The sequence below is a fragment of the Dendrobates tinctorius genome, unplaced genomic scaffold (assembly GCF_039654945.1).
Source record: "Dendrobates tinctorius isolate UK_male_01 unplaced genomic scaffold, ASM3965494v1 ptg000047l, whole genome shotgun sequence".
Lineage (NCBI taxonomy): Eukaryota > Metazoa > Chordata > Amphibia > Anura > Dendrobatidae > Dendrobates > Dendrobates tinctorius.
In genome coordinates this window covers 1,847,683-1,862,952 of record NW_027361715.1, presented here as the reverse complement: position 1 = coordinate 1,862,952, position 15,270 = coordinate 1,847,683, and the positions used below count along the sequence as shown (strand labels likewise).

Sequence of the window (15,270 nt, the reverse complement as noted above, 5' to 3'; positions counted from 1 at the left end):
TTTCCTGACGTTACTTATTTCTCTTCTCCTCTCTGCATGAATTGTGATCGTGGTGGCAGCACAAGGCTGCGGCAAGGGGACAAAAATGTGATGTGTGTTCATGTCAGCATCAGTACAAAGACGTCCGTGTCATATTGGCAGCCATTCCTTACCGGCTTTATTTTTTTATTTTTTTTTCCATCTTTTTTTGTAATAACTGAGAGGCTTTTATGTGGAGCTCTTCATAAATGGTAGTGAGTAGGAGGGTATGGGCACGCTTTCTATTCTTGCGCCCCTCATGCATTTCTCCTTTCTTCGTCTCTTTAGAACCACACGTTGAGCCAGCACGCACAGTGAGCCGGTGGCACTACAGGACTTCTCTCCGCAGAAGACTTGACGGAGGCACAGTGGGGAAAACCATTTGAACATTACATCCAATCAAAGTGTCATTTGCAACCCAGATGTAAAACTCTAATGATTTGGCCATGAGGCGCTGCTATTATAAGCAGCTGGAAATGAATATTAATGGGAGAGATTAAAAGTATTTCATGCTCAGTATTTTTATTGTCCTGCTTCTTACTAGTGTTCTTTAGAGCTTCTGCTTCTGACTGAATTTATAGTGTTAGAATAATCAGTTCCAATGTTGTCGTCTTTTGTTGCTTCTTGTATTATATTGATAGTTCAAAGCTTGGCGTGTTATTTTTAATTTTTTTTTTACTATTTTTTTTTTCTTTTTCAGCATCATTTAATTGCTATTTTTTTAGTTGTGTGTTTTGTGATGTGATGGATTGGCAACTGTCTATTCCATTTTTATTATTTTTGACTTTTTTTTTTTTACTTAAAAAAAATAAATAAAAAATGTAATGCTTTGATTGGATTTGTCGGTTCACAGAGGACGGTCTATTGAATATAATCAGCAACTGGATGGTCTGCTTTATAAATGTGACTTTATCTGATTTGCAAAATCTAAAGTACAGTTCAATAAAGGGAAATAAGTTTAAAACCAAAGTTCCAGGTTCTTGTCTCTTCCTAACGTTTAGCTCAAATTTTTGGATTGATATATGTTTGTGTGTGTATGTATGTGTGTGTATATATATATATATATATATATATATATATATATATATATATATATATATATATATATATATACACACACACACACACCGTTGTGCTCAAAACTTTACATACCCCATTTCTTAACCCCTTTACCCCCGAGGGTGGTTTGCACGTTTATGACCAGGCCAATTTTTACAATTCTGACCACTGTCCCTTTATGAGGTAATAACTCTGCAACGCTTCCATGGATCCCAGTGATTCTGACAATGTTTTCTCATGACATATTGTACTTCATGTTATTGATAAAATTTCATTGATATAACTTGCGCTTATTTGTGAAAAAAACGTAAATTTGGCGAAAATTCTGAAAATTTCGCAATTTTCCAACTTTGAATTTTCATGCCCTTAAACCACAGAAATATGGCACACAAAAAACTTAATAAGTAACATTTCCCACATGTTTACTTTACATCAGCACAATTTTGGAACCAACATTTTTTTTTTGTTAGGAAGTTATAAGGGTTAAAAGTTGACCAGCGATTTCTCATTTTTACAACACCATTTTATTTTTAGGGACCACATCACATTTGAAGTCGCTTTGAGGGGTCTGTATGATACAAAATACCCAAAAGTGACACCATTCTAAAAATTGCACCCCTGACGGTACTCAAAACCACATTCAAGAAGTTTATTAACCCTTCAGGTGCTTCACAGAAATTTTTTGAATGTTTGAAAAAAAAAAATATTTAACTTTTTTTCACAAAAAAATTACTTCAGGTCCAATTTTTTTTATTTTACCAAGGGTATCGGGAGAAATTGGACTGCAAAAGTTATTGTGCAATTTGTCCTGAGTACGCTAATACCTAATATGTGGGGGGAAACCACTGTTTCGGCGCATGGCAGAGCTCAGAAGGGAAGGAGCGCTGTCTGACTTTTTCAACGCAAAATTGGCTGGAATTGAGATCGGATGCCATGTCACGTTTGGAGAGCCCCTGACGTGCCTAAACAGTGGAAACCCCCCACAAGTGACACCATTTTGGAAACTAGACCCCCCAAGGAACTTATCTAGATATGTGGTGAGCACTTTGAACCCCCAAGGGCTTCACAGAAGTTTATAACATACAGCCGTACAATTAAAAAATCATTTTTTCCACAAAATGATCTTTTTTACCCCCAATTTTTATGTTCCCAAGGGTAACCTGACCCCAAAAGTTATTGTCTAATTTGTCCTGAGTACGGTGATACCCCATATGTGGGGGTAAACCACTATTTGGGCGCATGGCAGAGCTCGGAAGGGAAGCAGCGCCGTTTGACTCTTTTGGCTGGAATTGAGATCGGACGCCATGTCGCATTTGGAGAACTCGCAGCAGGCACTGAGAAAGCCACCTCCCTGTAGGACCCCGAAGGCCCCCACGGCCATATTGGATCCATGGGCCTGCAGGGAGGGGACCCTCTGAGCAGCGTGAGCACATCGAGCTGCTGAGAGGGTCTTAGGGAAGCGCGCAGGGAGCCCCCTCCCTGCGCGATTCTTCCCTTTGCCCCGGTACACTGTGATCATGTTTGATCGCAGTGTGCCAGGGGTTAATGTGTCGGGGGCGGTCTGTGACCGCCCCTGACACATAGTGCCGGGTGTCAGCTGTGATAATCAGCTGACACATGGCTGCGATCAGCGGCGCTCCCCCCGTGAGCGCCGCTGATCGCGTATGTCGTACTATTCTGTCCATGGGACTGGTCACATGGACGGAATAGTACGTCCAATGCAAGAAGGGGTTGATACCGTGTTTTGCCCGCTCTAACATCAATGACAGCTTGAAGTCTTTTGTGGTAGTTGTGGATGAGGTTCTTTATTTTCTCAGATGGTAAAGCTGCCCACTCTTCTTAGCAAAAAAGCCTCCAGTTCCTGTAAATTCCTGTGCTGTCTAGCATGAACTGTGCGCTTGAAATCTCCCCAGTGTGGCTCAATGTTATATTGAGGTCAGGAGACTGAGGTGGCCGCTCCAGAACCTTCACTTTGTTCTGCTGTAGCCAATGACAGGTCGACTTGGTCTTGTGTTTTGGATTGTTGTCATGTTGGAACGTCCAAGTACGTCCTATGCGCAGCTTCTGAGCTGATGAGTGCAAATTTAGCTCCAGTATTTCCTGATAACTTGCATTCATCTTTCCTTCAACTTTGACCAGCGATCCACCTCTGTGCTTTACAGTAGGAATGGTGTTCCTTTCACCATAGACCTTGTTGACCTCTCTCCAAATGTAGCATTTATGGTGGAGACCAAAATTGAACTATTGAACTTTTTGGCCACATCAGTCCAAATTACCTTGTTCCAGAAGTTTTGAGGCTTGTCTCTGTGCTGTTTTGCGTATTGTAGGCAAGATACTTTGTGGCATTTGCTTAGCAATGGCTTTCATCTGGTGACTTGGCCATGCTTCCATTTTTTTCTTCAATTGCCTCCTTATTGTGCACCTTGAAACCATTAGTTTACAGAGAGTCCTGTTTTTCAGCTTATGTTATTTGTGGGTTTTTCTTTGAGTCCCTAACAATTTTCCTAGCAGTTGTAGAAAAAAATTGTATTGGTCTACCTGACCGTGGTTTTGTTTTTATAGAGCCCCTGATTATCCATTTGTTAATCACAGTTTGAACGCTGCTGATTGGCATTATCAATTCCTTGGATTTCTTTTTGTATCCCTTTCCTGTTTTATACAGTTCAACCACCATTTCCCGTAGATCCGTTGACAATTCTTTTGCTTTCTCATTACTCACAATCCAGAAGTGGCTGGATGAAAGATGCAAGAGTCTGTCTGGATCCCAGAAACTCACTCAGCTTTTATGCACACACTGATTACAAGCAAACAGGTCACAGGTGAGGATGTTATCTTTAATAGCCATTCAAACCCATTTGTGTCAACTTCTGTGCATGTTATCAGGCCAAAATCACCAGGGTATGTGAACTTTTGATCAGGGTCATTTGGATGGTTTGGGTTGTCATTATGATTTAAAAAGAGAAAACACAGTAGTTTGACAATAAATGGCTTCACCCAACCACTGACCATGAGTGGAGAAAACGTTTTGGTGTTATCTATTCTATTATTTCTAAAAACTATTTTTCAGTGATTACTTTGTATCCCCGTTCATACTGGACCCACACACACAAATGATACACCATTTGAAAGGTAAACTTGTCCCCTTCAGCAAGAAAATAGCCAAACAAACCACACATCCACGATTTGATCACAAAATACAGTTTAAACATTAATTTTCATAAACCTGCAGTAAGGAAAAATGACCTGCAGGTGGCACCACATTACCCCAAAGCACACTACCACAAAGCTGCTTACAAACATCACAAACAAATCCAAGCATGTGCCTTGGGGGCTTTTCAGCTTGCTGAACTGCTTGCCCAGCCTATTTGAGCCAAATTGGAGGATTGCACACTTCACTGCAGGAGAGACACATTTGTAAACATGCACTGTCCATTGAATTGCACACTTGCATGGCTCATACTCCACCCACACAAACAAATGATGCACCATTTGAAAGGTCAAATTACCTGCAGGTGGCAGCACACTAACACAAAGCTGCTTACAGACATCACAAACAAATCCAAACATTTGCCTTGGGGTCTTTCCAGCTTGCTCAAGTGCTTGCCCAGCCTATTTCAGGCACATTGGAGGATTGCACACTTCACTGCAGGTGAGTCACATATGCAAACACATTTGTATACATGCACTGCTTTTTCAGTGATTTCTTCGCCCCACCCACACAAATGGCGAGTCTCATATGCAAACACATTTGTAAACATGCACTGCTTTTTCGCTGATTACTTCACCGCACACACACATGATACACCATTTGAAAGGTAAATTTCCTCCCTTCAGCAAGAAAAGAGCAATACAAACCACACATCCACGATTTTATCACTAAATACAGTTTAAACATTCATTTTCATAAACCTGCAGAAAGTCACAGTGACCTGCAGGTGGCACCTCAACCGGAAAACATTTTTTGACCTCTAGTTATCAAACAAATTTATTGTATTACCATTCTACATATATAAATACCTGTCTGTGTTCATCAGCTCATGAATTACATTTACATTTGACCAGCTTACTTTATCTGAAATTGCCTGCGCCCCCGACAACCAATGTGCAAAAATGTAGCAAACTAGTTATTCATATTCTCTGAAAAAAGCCAAGAAACCAAAATTCTGCCGGGGTATGTTAACTTTTGAGCACAACTGTATATACAGTGGAGGAAAAAGTATTTGATACACTGCCAATTTTGCAAGTTTTCCCACCTACGAAGAATGGAGAGGTTTGTAATTTTTATCATAGGTACACTTCACCTGAGAAACAGGATCTAAAGAAAATCCAGAAAATCACATTGTATGATTTTTACATAATTAAATTAGAATTCATTGCTTAAAGTACCTACCAACCACCAAGTATTCTAGCTCTCACAGACCTGTTAGTTTTTCTATAAGCAGCCCTCCTACTCTGCACTCCTTACCTGTATTAATTGCACCTGTTTGAACTAGTTACCTGTATAAAAGACACCGGTACACACATGCAATCACACTCCAACCTCTCCACCATGGCCAAGATCAAAGAGCTGTGTAAGGACACCAGGAACAAAATTCTAGTCCTGCACAAGGCTGGGATGGCCTACAGGATAATAGAGAAGCAGCTTGGTGAAAAGGCAACAATGGTTGGCTCGGTAATTAGAGGATGGAAGAAACATAAGATTACTGTCAATTTTCTTTGGTCTGGTGCTCCTTGGAGGATTTTGTCTCATGGGGAAAGGATGATTCTGAGAAAGGTTCGTAAACAGCCCAAAACTACCCGGGAGGACCTGGTCAATGACCTGAAGAGAGCTGGGACCACAGTCTCAAACATTACTGTTAGTAACACACTGCCATCTTGGATTATAATCCTACAGGGCACAAAAGGTCCCCCTGCTCACACCAGCATATGTTCAGGCCAGTTTGAAGTTTGCCAATGAATATCTGGATGATCTAGAGGAGGCATGGGAGAAGGTCATGTGGTCAGATGAGATCAAAGAAGAACTTTTTGGTATAATTTCCACTCCTGTTAAGATGAAAAAGCATGAGTACAACCCAAGAACACCATCCCAACTGTGAAGCATTGTGTAACAACCCTGCTGGCATCGCTGCATGGCCTCCCATCTCCCGCACACCAACTTACTTACTGCTCCAAGCCATGCTGTGATTTCTGTCTGCTGCCAGCCCTGTGCTCTGTTTCTCTCCTCTTCTGCATGCTTCCTAGCTGTGTGTGTATAGGGGGGGCGGCGCCTGAACTCTGCTTCTTATGCAGTCAGGCTGCACCTGTCTAATCTGTCCCTGACCAATTACCTAGAGCCCTTGACTATTTAGGCCTGCCCCATCCACTGGAACATTGCCTGTGCAATGTCTAAACTCAGTATCTTGCTGCTGAGGAAGCCAGGCCCTGTTCTGTGCATCTCCTCTGTAGGAATACTCAGCCTTGCTTTGTGTTCTTTGTCTGCCCTCCAAGAGGCTGCATATCCTGGTCTCTGTCTTGGCCCTAGCTTTTTGTTTACTTGTCCTTCCGCCTGCCAGGAGGCAGAATATCCTGGTCATTGAGTCTTTGTCCCTGTACCTTGTCTTGTACTGTCTCCTTGTCTGTGGCTTCCCTCCCTGTTGTGCCTTTCCCTGTGTCCTCCCTGTCTGAGCCTCTGCACCCTTGCAGCTCTGTCTGAGCCTCTGCACCCTTGCAGCTCTGTCTGAGCCTCTGCACCCTTGCAGCTCTGTCTGTGCCGCTGCACCCTTGCAGCTCTGCCTGCTCCGCTCCTGCTGCTGCAGAACCTTTTGCTGCAGCTTCTCTCCACAGACCTTGTGGTTCAGCTTTGCTCCGCTCCTGCTGCCGCTACAGAACCTCTTGCTGCAGCTTCTCTCCACAGACCTTGTGGTTCAGTTTACTCTGCTGTGGCTCCGCCTACTCCGCACTCCTGCCTGTATTCATACCTGCACCCGCTGTGTGACAGGTCCAAACCTGTTCCTTCACATTCCTCTCCTTCCTGTCTGTATCAGTACCGGCACCCACTGTGTGAACAGGTCCAAGCCTGTTCCTCCACATTCCACTCCTTCCTGTCTGTATCAGTACCGGCACCCGCTGTGTGAACAGGTCTCTACCTGTTTCTTCATATACCACGCCTGCCTGCCCTGTGTCTCAAGCTGTGCCAGCCTGCTCTGTCTCGTCTGTACCAGCCTGCCCTGTGTCTCCAAGCCGTGCCTTCCTGCCAGTGTCTCAAGCCGTGCCTGCTTGCCCTGTGTCTCAAGCTGTGCCAGCCTGCTGTGTCTCTTCTGTACCAGCCTGCCCTGTGTCTCCAAGCCGTGCCTGCTTGCCCTGTGTCTCAGCCGTGCCTGCTTGTCCTGTGTCTCAGCCATGCTTGCCCTGTGTCTCAGCATGCCTGTCAGTCACACCTGTCCCAGTGACTTGTCCCTGAGTGGGATCAGCAGCCACAGTCAGACACCACCCTGTAGTGGCACCCGACAGCTACCTGCCGTACAAGCCTGACCTCACCATCAGAGGCTCCAGTGAAGACCGAGGTAGCTGCCGTAGTTAAGCCCCTTCCAGGGTAGTCTGGTTTGTGGCACAGTGGGGCCATAACCCCCCGGCTCGCGCCAATCAGCCAAGGCGCGAGCGTGACACATTGTGGGGGAAATATCCTACTTTCAGGGTGTTTTTCAGCAAAAGGGACAGGAAGACCGCACCATACTGAAGGGAGAATAGATGTATCGTGAGATTTTGGCCAATAACTTCCTTCCGTCAGTGAGATCATTGAAGATAGGTCGTGGCTGGGTTTTCCAGCGTGACAATGACCCAAAATTACAGATCTCTCCATTCTTTGTAGGAGGGAAAACTTGTAAAGTCAGCAGTGTATCAAATACTTATTTTTACCACTGTGTATACAGTTAGATCCATATATATTTGGACAGAGACAACATTTTTCTAATTTTGGTTCTAGATATTACCACAATGAATTTTAAACAAAACAATTCAGATGCAGTTGAAGTTCAGAAGTTCTGTCCTGTGTCACATCATCAGTAAACACTAGTGACCCAGTGCCACTGGCAGCCATGCATGCCCAAGCCATCACACTGCCTCCGCCGTGTTTTACAGATGATGTGGTATGCTTTGGATCATGAGCTGTACCACGCCTTCGCCATACTTTTCTCTTTCCATCATTCTGGTAGAGGTTGATCTTGGTTTCATCTGTCCAAAGAATGTTCTTCCAGAACTGTGCTGGCTTTTTTAGATTTTTTTTAGCAAAGTCCAGTCTAGCCTTTTGATGCTTGATGCTTATGAGTGGCTTGCACCGTGCAGTGAACCCTCTGTATTTATTTTCATGCAGTCTTCTCTTTATGGTAGATTTGGATATTGATACGCCTACCTCCTGGAGAGTGTTGATCACTTGGTTGGCTGTTGTGAAGGGGTTTCTCTTCACCCTGGAGACTATTCTGCGATCATCCACCACAGTTGTCTTCCGTGGGCGCCCAGGTCTTTTTGCATTGATGAGTTCACCAGTGCTTTATTTCTTTCTCAGGATGTACCAAACTGTAGATTTTGCCACTCCTAATGTTGTAGCAATTTCTCGGATGGGTTTTTTCTGTTTTTGCAGCTTAAGGATGGCTTGTTTCACCTGCATGGAGAGCTCCTTTGACCGCATGTTTCCTTCACAGCAAAACCTTCCAAATGCAAGCACCACACCTCAAATCAACTCCAGGCCTTTTATCTGCTTAATTGAGAATGACATAAAGGGATTGCCCACACCTGCCCATGAAATAGCCTTGGAGTCAATTGTCCAATTACTTTTGGGCCCTTTAAAAACAGGGTGGCACATGTTAATGAGCTGAAACTCCTAAACCCTTCATCCAATTTTAATGTGGATACCCTCAAATGAAAGCTGAAAGTCTGAACTTCAACTGCATCTGAATGGTTTTGTTTAAAATTCATTGTGGTAATGTCTAGAACCAAAATTAGAAAAATGTTGTCTCAGTCCAAATATATATGGACCTAACTGTATATCCTGCTGACAGATTATATACTGTATATAGAGAGAGATATACACTCACTGGCCACTTTATTAGGTACACCTGTCCAACTGTGTGTTAAGACTAAATTTCTAATCAGCCAATCACATGGCGGCAACTCAGTGCATTTAGGCATGTAGACATGGTCAAGACAATCTCCTGCAGTTCAAACCGAGCATCAGTATGGGGAAGAAAGGTGATTTGAGTGCCTTTGAACGTGGCATGATTGTTGGTGCCAGAAGGGCTGGTCTGAGAATTTCAGAAACTGCTGATCTACTGGGATTTTCACGCACAACCATCTCTAGGGTTTACAGAGAATGGTCCGAAAAAGAAAAAAAATCCAGTGAGCGGCAGTTCTGTGGCCGGAAATGCCATGTTGATGCCAGAGGTCAGAGGAGAATGGGCAGACTGGTTCGAGCTGATAGAAAGGCAACAGTGACTCAAATTGCCACCCGTTACAACCAAGGTAGGCAGAAGAGCATCTCTGAACGCACAGTGCGTCGAACTTTGAGGCAGATGGGCTACAGCAGCAGAAGACCACACTGGGTACCACTCCTCTCAGCTAAGAACAGGAAACTGAGGCTACAATTTGCACAAGCTCATCGAAATTGGCCAGTAGAAGATTGGAAAAACGTTGCCTGGTCTGATGAGTCTCGATTTCTGCTGCGACATTCGGATGGTAGGGTCAGAATTTGGCGTAAACAACATGAAAGCATGGATCCATCCTGCCTTGTATCAACGGTTCAGGCTGGTGGTGGTGGTGTCATGGTGTGGGGAATTTTTTCTGGGCACTCTTTGGGCCCCTTGGTACCAATTGAGCATCGTTGCAACGCCACAGCCTACCTGAGTATTGTTGCTGACCATGTCCATCCCTTTATGACCACAATGTACCCAACATCTGATGGCTACTTTCAGCAGGATAATGCGCCATGTCATAAAGCTCGAATCATCTCAGATTGGTTTCTTGAACATGACAATGAGTTTACTGTACTCAAATGGCCTCCTCAGTCACCAGATCTCAATCCAATAGAGCATCTTTGGGATGTGGTGGAACGGGAGATTCGCATCAGGGATGTGCAGCCGACAAATCTGCGCCAACTGTGTGATGCCATCATGTCAATATGGTCCAAAATCTCTGAGGAATGCTTCCAGCACCTTGTTGAATCTCTGCCACGAAGAATTGAGGCAGTTCTGAAGGCAAAAGGGGGTCCAACCCCTTACTAGCATGGTGTACCTAATAAAGTGGCCAGTGAGTGTATATCGTATATACTTGAGTATAAGTCGAGTTTTTCAGCCCCCTTTTGCGGCTGAAAAAGACCCCCCTCGACTTATATTCAGGTCACGGTGCCAACTTACCTGGTCCCCGTCATCTCCGCGGTCCCAGTCGTCTCCGCGGTCCCCGGTGTTCGTCTGCGGCCCCCTGCAGCGTCCTGGCGGCGGCAGGTGATGATAGGGCCGCAGCGGCGTTCAAAATCTCTGCGCGCCGCTCTCTCCCGTCCTCCGGCAGTGACGTGCAGGGGGCGCGATGACGTGGAAAGCACGCGCCCTCTGCCTGAGTCACTGAAGAGCCGGCGACGCTCAGGAGCAGCTGTCATCAACGTAGGTGAGTATATAGTGTGTTTTTTTTTTTTAATTCCAGCAGGGGCAGCGGCAGCAACATGATAGGATTACCAGTAATCCTATCACTTTGGGGGCAGCATTACGGTATTTGGGCCACCATTCACTATGCAGCATTTATGGGGACATATGTTGTGCAGCGTTATTTGGGCCACCATTCACTGTGCAGCATTTTGGGGGCATACTGTATGTTGTGCAGCATTATTTGGGCCAGCATTCACTGTGCAGCATTTTGGGGGCATACTGTATGTTGTGCAGCATTAAATATACCAGTATCTTCGGCAATTCCCACCCTAGACTTATACTCGAGTCAATAAGTTTTCCCAGGTTTTTGAGGCAAATTTAGGGGGGTCGACTTATACTCGGATCGACTTATACTCGAGTATATACGGTACATGCATAATGAGCCATAGCTCGCAATTAAAGGGAACCTTTCAGCACGTTTTTGCTACCTCATCTTAGTGCAGCATAATGTGGGAAGAGAATTGCAGCAGTGTATCACTTCGTTTACTGGGTTTATCGACACAATCAGAATTTTTAGCTGTAGCATGTAGCAGAGCTCAGAAAGCTGACCCCGCCCACACCACAGTGGACAGTGAGCTGTTTATCAGAGGAGGAGGCAGAGTTGGACCAGTGCTAACATGAGCTATAGTCCAGGCAGTGATAATCTCCTGGTCAGAAAACATTCATTGTATGAAAACAACAGCGCACAGCCTAATATATGACACATCCCTGAATTCAGTGTCTCATCCCCTACATCATGGTGTCCTCAGATTACATAGCAAATAGCTGCTGACAGATTCCCTTTAAATGAATAATAATAATTATATGGGTAGCCCACCATTGGGAATGTTTATTATTTGGGGTTAAAACTGATGTTTGCAAATTAGGCTTTGTTCAAAATTTTGCATTGTTTATCTTTTCTAGCCTCTGTGTTACTGTCTATTGCTAGCTGCAGAATGAGTTTATTGAGAATTTGTCAGTGAGCTCGCCTTTTTGTATCTTTTTTATCTACTTGTTTATGAGGTAGTCTCAGCTGATTTATGACTTGATGAAGTGATTTTTAGTTCCAGCCCACAACACATTTAATTACATGATGTAGACTAGATGAACAAAAACCTGACCAGCACCTCCATATAGTGGGAACAGGTGCCTACTGCAATGAATACATAACTTGCAAAAAGTAGGAACGCAGCAGCACTCGAGACCAATATATATGCTAACACAAAATCTATCATAATTGCAGCGTAAACTGTAATAAAAAGTAAAAAAAATTAAAAAATTACTTACAAAAGTGAAGGTTCTTAGTGCATAATTGGCCATTTCATGTGAGCCCATCAACTACAACAAGGTGACACTTCTCTGATGGGTCCTATCATCTAAAACATGCCTCTTTTGCTATAAGCCTACAGTGTGCAGGCCCGGATTGGCAATATAACCAACCGGGCATTTTCCCGCTGGGCCGCTGTCATGTGGGCCGCGGGCGGCAGCTCCCGATCATCTGGCCGCTTGCCAGCTGCTGCACTGCTGCTCCTGCCGCCGGCCCTCTGCGGGCACGGCGGTGATAGTTTAAAGTTCCTCCCGCACTGCAGGGAGATAAGCCGCCACGCACCCCATCTTAGCGTGAGACCCGCCACAGCCACTCACAGCGTCGCACTCGCTTGCCTGCTCACTCTGTTCGCAGGACCTGTGATGAGGTCACAGGAGGGGAGGAGTCAGGGGGTCACATGATCAGGAGCCTTTGTCCAGACCCCCATTCATGTCACCCTTGACTCCACCCCTCCTGTGACCTCATCACAGGTCCTGTGCGCACAGCCTTGCCTCTGCAAGACTCTGCTGTTGTCATGGTACTGGTTGAGGTAAGTATGTGTGGGGGTCAGGATTTACAGTGTGGATGTAGCAGAGCCGTGTTTCTACGAGGTGTACGGAGCGGAGCCGTGTGTACGAGGTGTACGGAGCGGAGCCGCTGGTGTATGAGGTGTACGGAGCGGAGCCGCGTGTGTACGAGGTGTACGGAGCAGAGCCGCGTGTGTACGAGGTGTACGGAGCAGAGCCGCGTGTGTACGAGGTGTACGGAGCCGCGGGTGTACGAGGTGTACGGAGCGGAGCCGCGTGTGTACGAGGTGTACGGAGCGGAGCCGCGTGTGTACGGGGTGTACGGAGCGGAGCCATGTGTGTATGAGATGTACGGAGCGGAGCCACGCGTTTACGGAGCGGAGCCGCGTGTACGAGGTGTACGGAGCGGAGCCGTGGGTGTACAGAGCGGAGCCGCGTGTACGAGGTGTACGGAGCGGAGCCGCGTGTGTGCGAGGTGTACGGAGCGGAGCCGCGTGTGTGCGAGGTGTAAGGAGCGGAGCCGTGTGTGTACGAGGTGTACGGAGCGGAGCCGTGTGTGTACGAGGTGTACGGAGCGGAGCCGTGTGTGTACGAGGTGTACGGAGCGGAGCCGTGTGTACGAGGTTTACGGAGCGGAGCCGTGTGTGTACGAGGTGTACGGAGAGGAGCCGTGTGTGTACGAGGTGTACGGAGCGGAGCCGTGTGTACGAGGTGTACGGAGCGGAGCCGTGTGTACGAGGTGTACGGAGCGGAGCCGTGTGTACGAGGTGTACGGAGCGGAGCCGTGTGTACGAGGTGTACGGAGCGGAGCCGTGTGTACGAGGTGTACGGAGAGGAGCCGCGCGTGTACGAGGTGTACGGAGAGGAGCCGCGCGTGTACGAGGTGTACGGAGAAGAGCCGCGCGTGTACGAGGTGTACGGAGAGGAGCCGTGTGTACGAGGTATACGGAGAGGAGCCGTGTGTACGAGGTATACGGAGAGGAGCCGTATGTACGAGGTGTACGGAGAGGAGCCACGCGTGTACGAGGTGTACGGAGAGGAGCCGTGTGTACGAGGTGTACGGAGAGGAGCCGTGTGTACGAGGTGTACGGAGAGGAGCCGTGTGTACGAGGTGTACGGAGCGGAGCCGTGTGTGTGTACGAGGTGGAGCCGTGTGTGTATGAGGTGTACGGAGAGGAGCCGTGTGTACGAGGTGGACGGAGCGGAGCCGCGCGTGTACGAGGTGTACGGAGAGTAGCCACGCCTGTACGAGGTGTACGGAGAGGAGCCACGCGTGTACAAGGTGGACGGAGTGGAGCCGTGTGTGTATGGAGTGGAGCCATATGTGTACGGGATGTACGGAGCGGAGCCAAGTGTGTACGAAGCATACAAAGCGGGCTTTTCCCACGGACACAGGAGTACACGGCGGAGCCCCGAGGAGCATTTTAAAACACACACCTGACGTTCCACCTGAAGTGATATGCTGGAAGCTGACCGGAAATGAGATAATTTCTTGAGGAGATTGTGACGGAACCAGGAATGCTTCAGATCCATCACTGTGTCCTCCTCCGGCAGCGCAGACAGCAGGATCGCCTTGGAATCGGGGATGCCGGCCATGTGAGCGGATCATGATAGGTCCTGCACCGGGAGGCTCAGGTGGGCACTACAATGGGAGCCGGGCTGCTATAGTATCTTTGTAGAATCTTTCTTTATTTCTTTCTCTCTTTTTCTTTCTTTCTCTGTTCTTTCATTCTTTGTTCTGTCTTTCCCTCATTTTCTTTCTCTCTCTGTTCTTTCTTTCTCTCTAATCTTTCTTTTTTCTCTCTCTGTTCTTTCTTCCCCTCTTTCTTTTTCTTTCCTCTCTTTCTCTCTGTTCTTTCTTTCTTTTCTTTACTTCTTTCTTTCTCTCTCTGTTCTTTCTCTGTCTCTGTTCTTTCTTTCTTTCCCCTCTTTCTTTCTCTCTGTTCTTTCTCTGTCTCTCACTGTTCTTTCTTTGTCTCTCACTGTTCTTTCTTTCTTTCCCCTATCTTTCTCGCTCTCTCTGTTTTCTTTTTTCTCTCTCTCTCTCTGTTTTCTCTCTTCCTTAGTGCCAGTCAGTGTGCCCATAATGCCAGCCACTGTGCCCTCAGTACCAGTCAGTGTGATCAGCAGTGCTAAATGGGTGCGATTAGGCGTGGACATGGGTGTGACTAGTTGTGAAATGGGTGTGGCTGGGCGTGGCCGCAGTCTTTCTCCATCTTTCCCTTCTTCAAAAGTTGGGAGGTATGATAGGGGCGGCTATGACCAGGGGGTCTGGTTGCCCAATAGAGAGCAGTTCTGCCAGGAATTCTGTAATCATGCATACAAAAGGGGACAGAGATTTGGGAGGAGTACTGTACCTAAAAGCAATAAATAGGACTGAGCTGAAATACTGGGCACAGCTGTGACTACATGTTATATAGTCGTGTTAATCTCTCACTTCTTGTAAACTACAAGTGTACAAAGATATTATATAGTCACCATGTGACTAGTGGGCCTGTGTAACTTCAAATGCCAGGGCTGAATTTTAGTCCCAGTCCGGCCCTGACAGTGTGAATGGGCAAACATGCCTCTCCTGGGTTACAACCTGCACATTTAAGTAGGTTGTTAGGAATCAGAGCTCATTATAAACACCCTATTATATTGGGAGACAAATATTTATCCTTTATTCCAATTTGGCCCAGACCGCCACGACCACTTCTTTCATCCATGACTT

General features: G+C 46.3%; 1 protein-coding gene across 6 annotated transcripts in view; it reads left to right on the top strand.

Annotated features, from left to right (window-relative positions):
- Window positions 1-987, top strand: part of ZNF423 (zinc finger protein 423) — a 272,352-nt gene extending 271,365 nt beyond the window's left edge. For all 6 annotated transcript variants that reach the window (XM_073576157.1, XM_073576158.1, XM_073576155.1 and 3 more), the window contains one exon: window positions 307-987. In XM_073576157.1, the coding sequence (XP_073432258.1) occupies window positions 307-336 (30 nt within the window). In that variant the 3' untranslated portion in view covers window positions 337-987. The remainder of the gene's footprint in view (window positions 1-306) is intronic.
- Window positions 988-15,270: the final 14,283 nt, after the last annotated feature.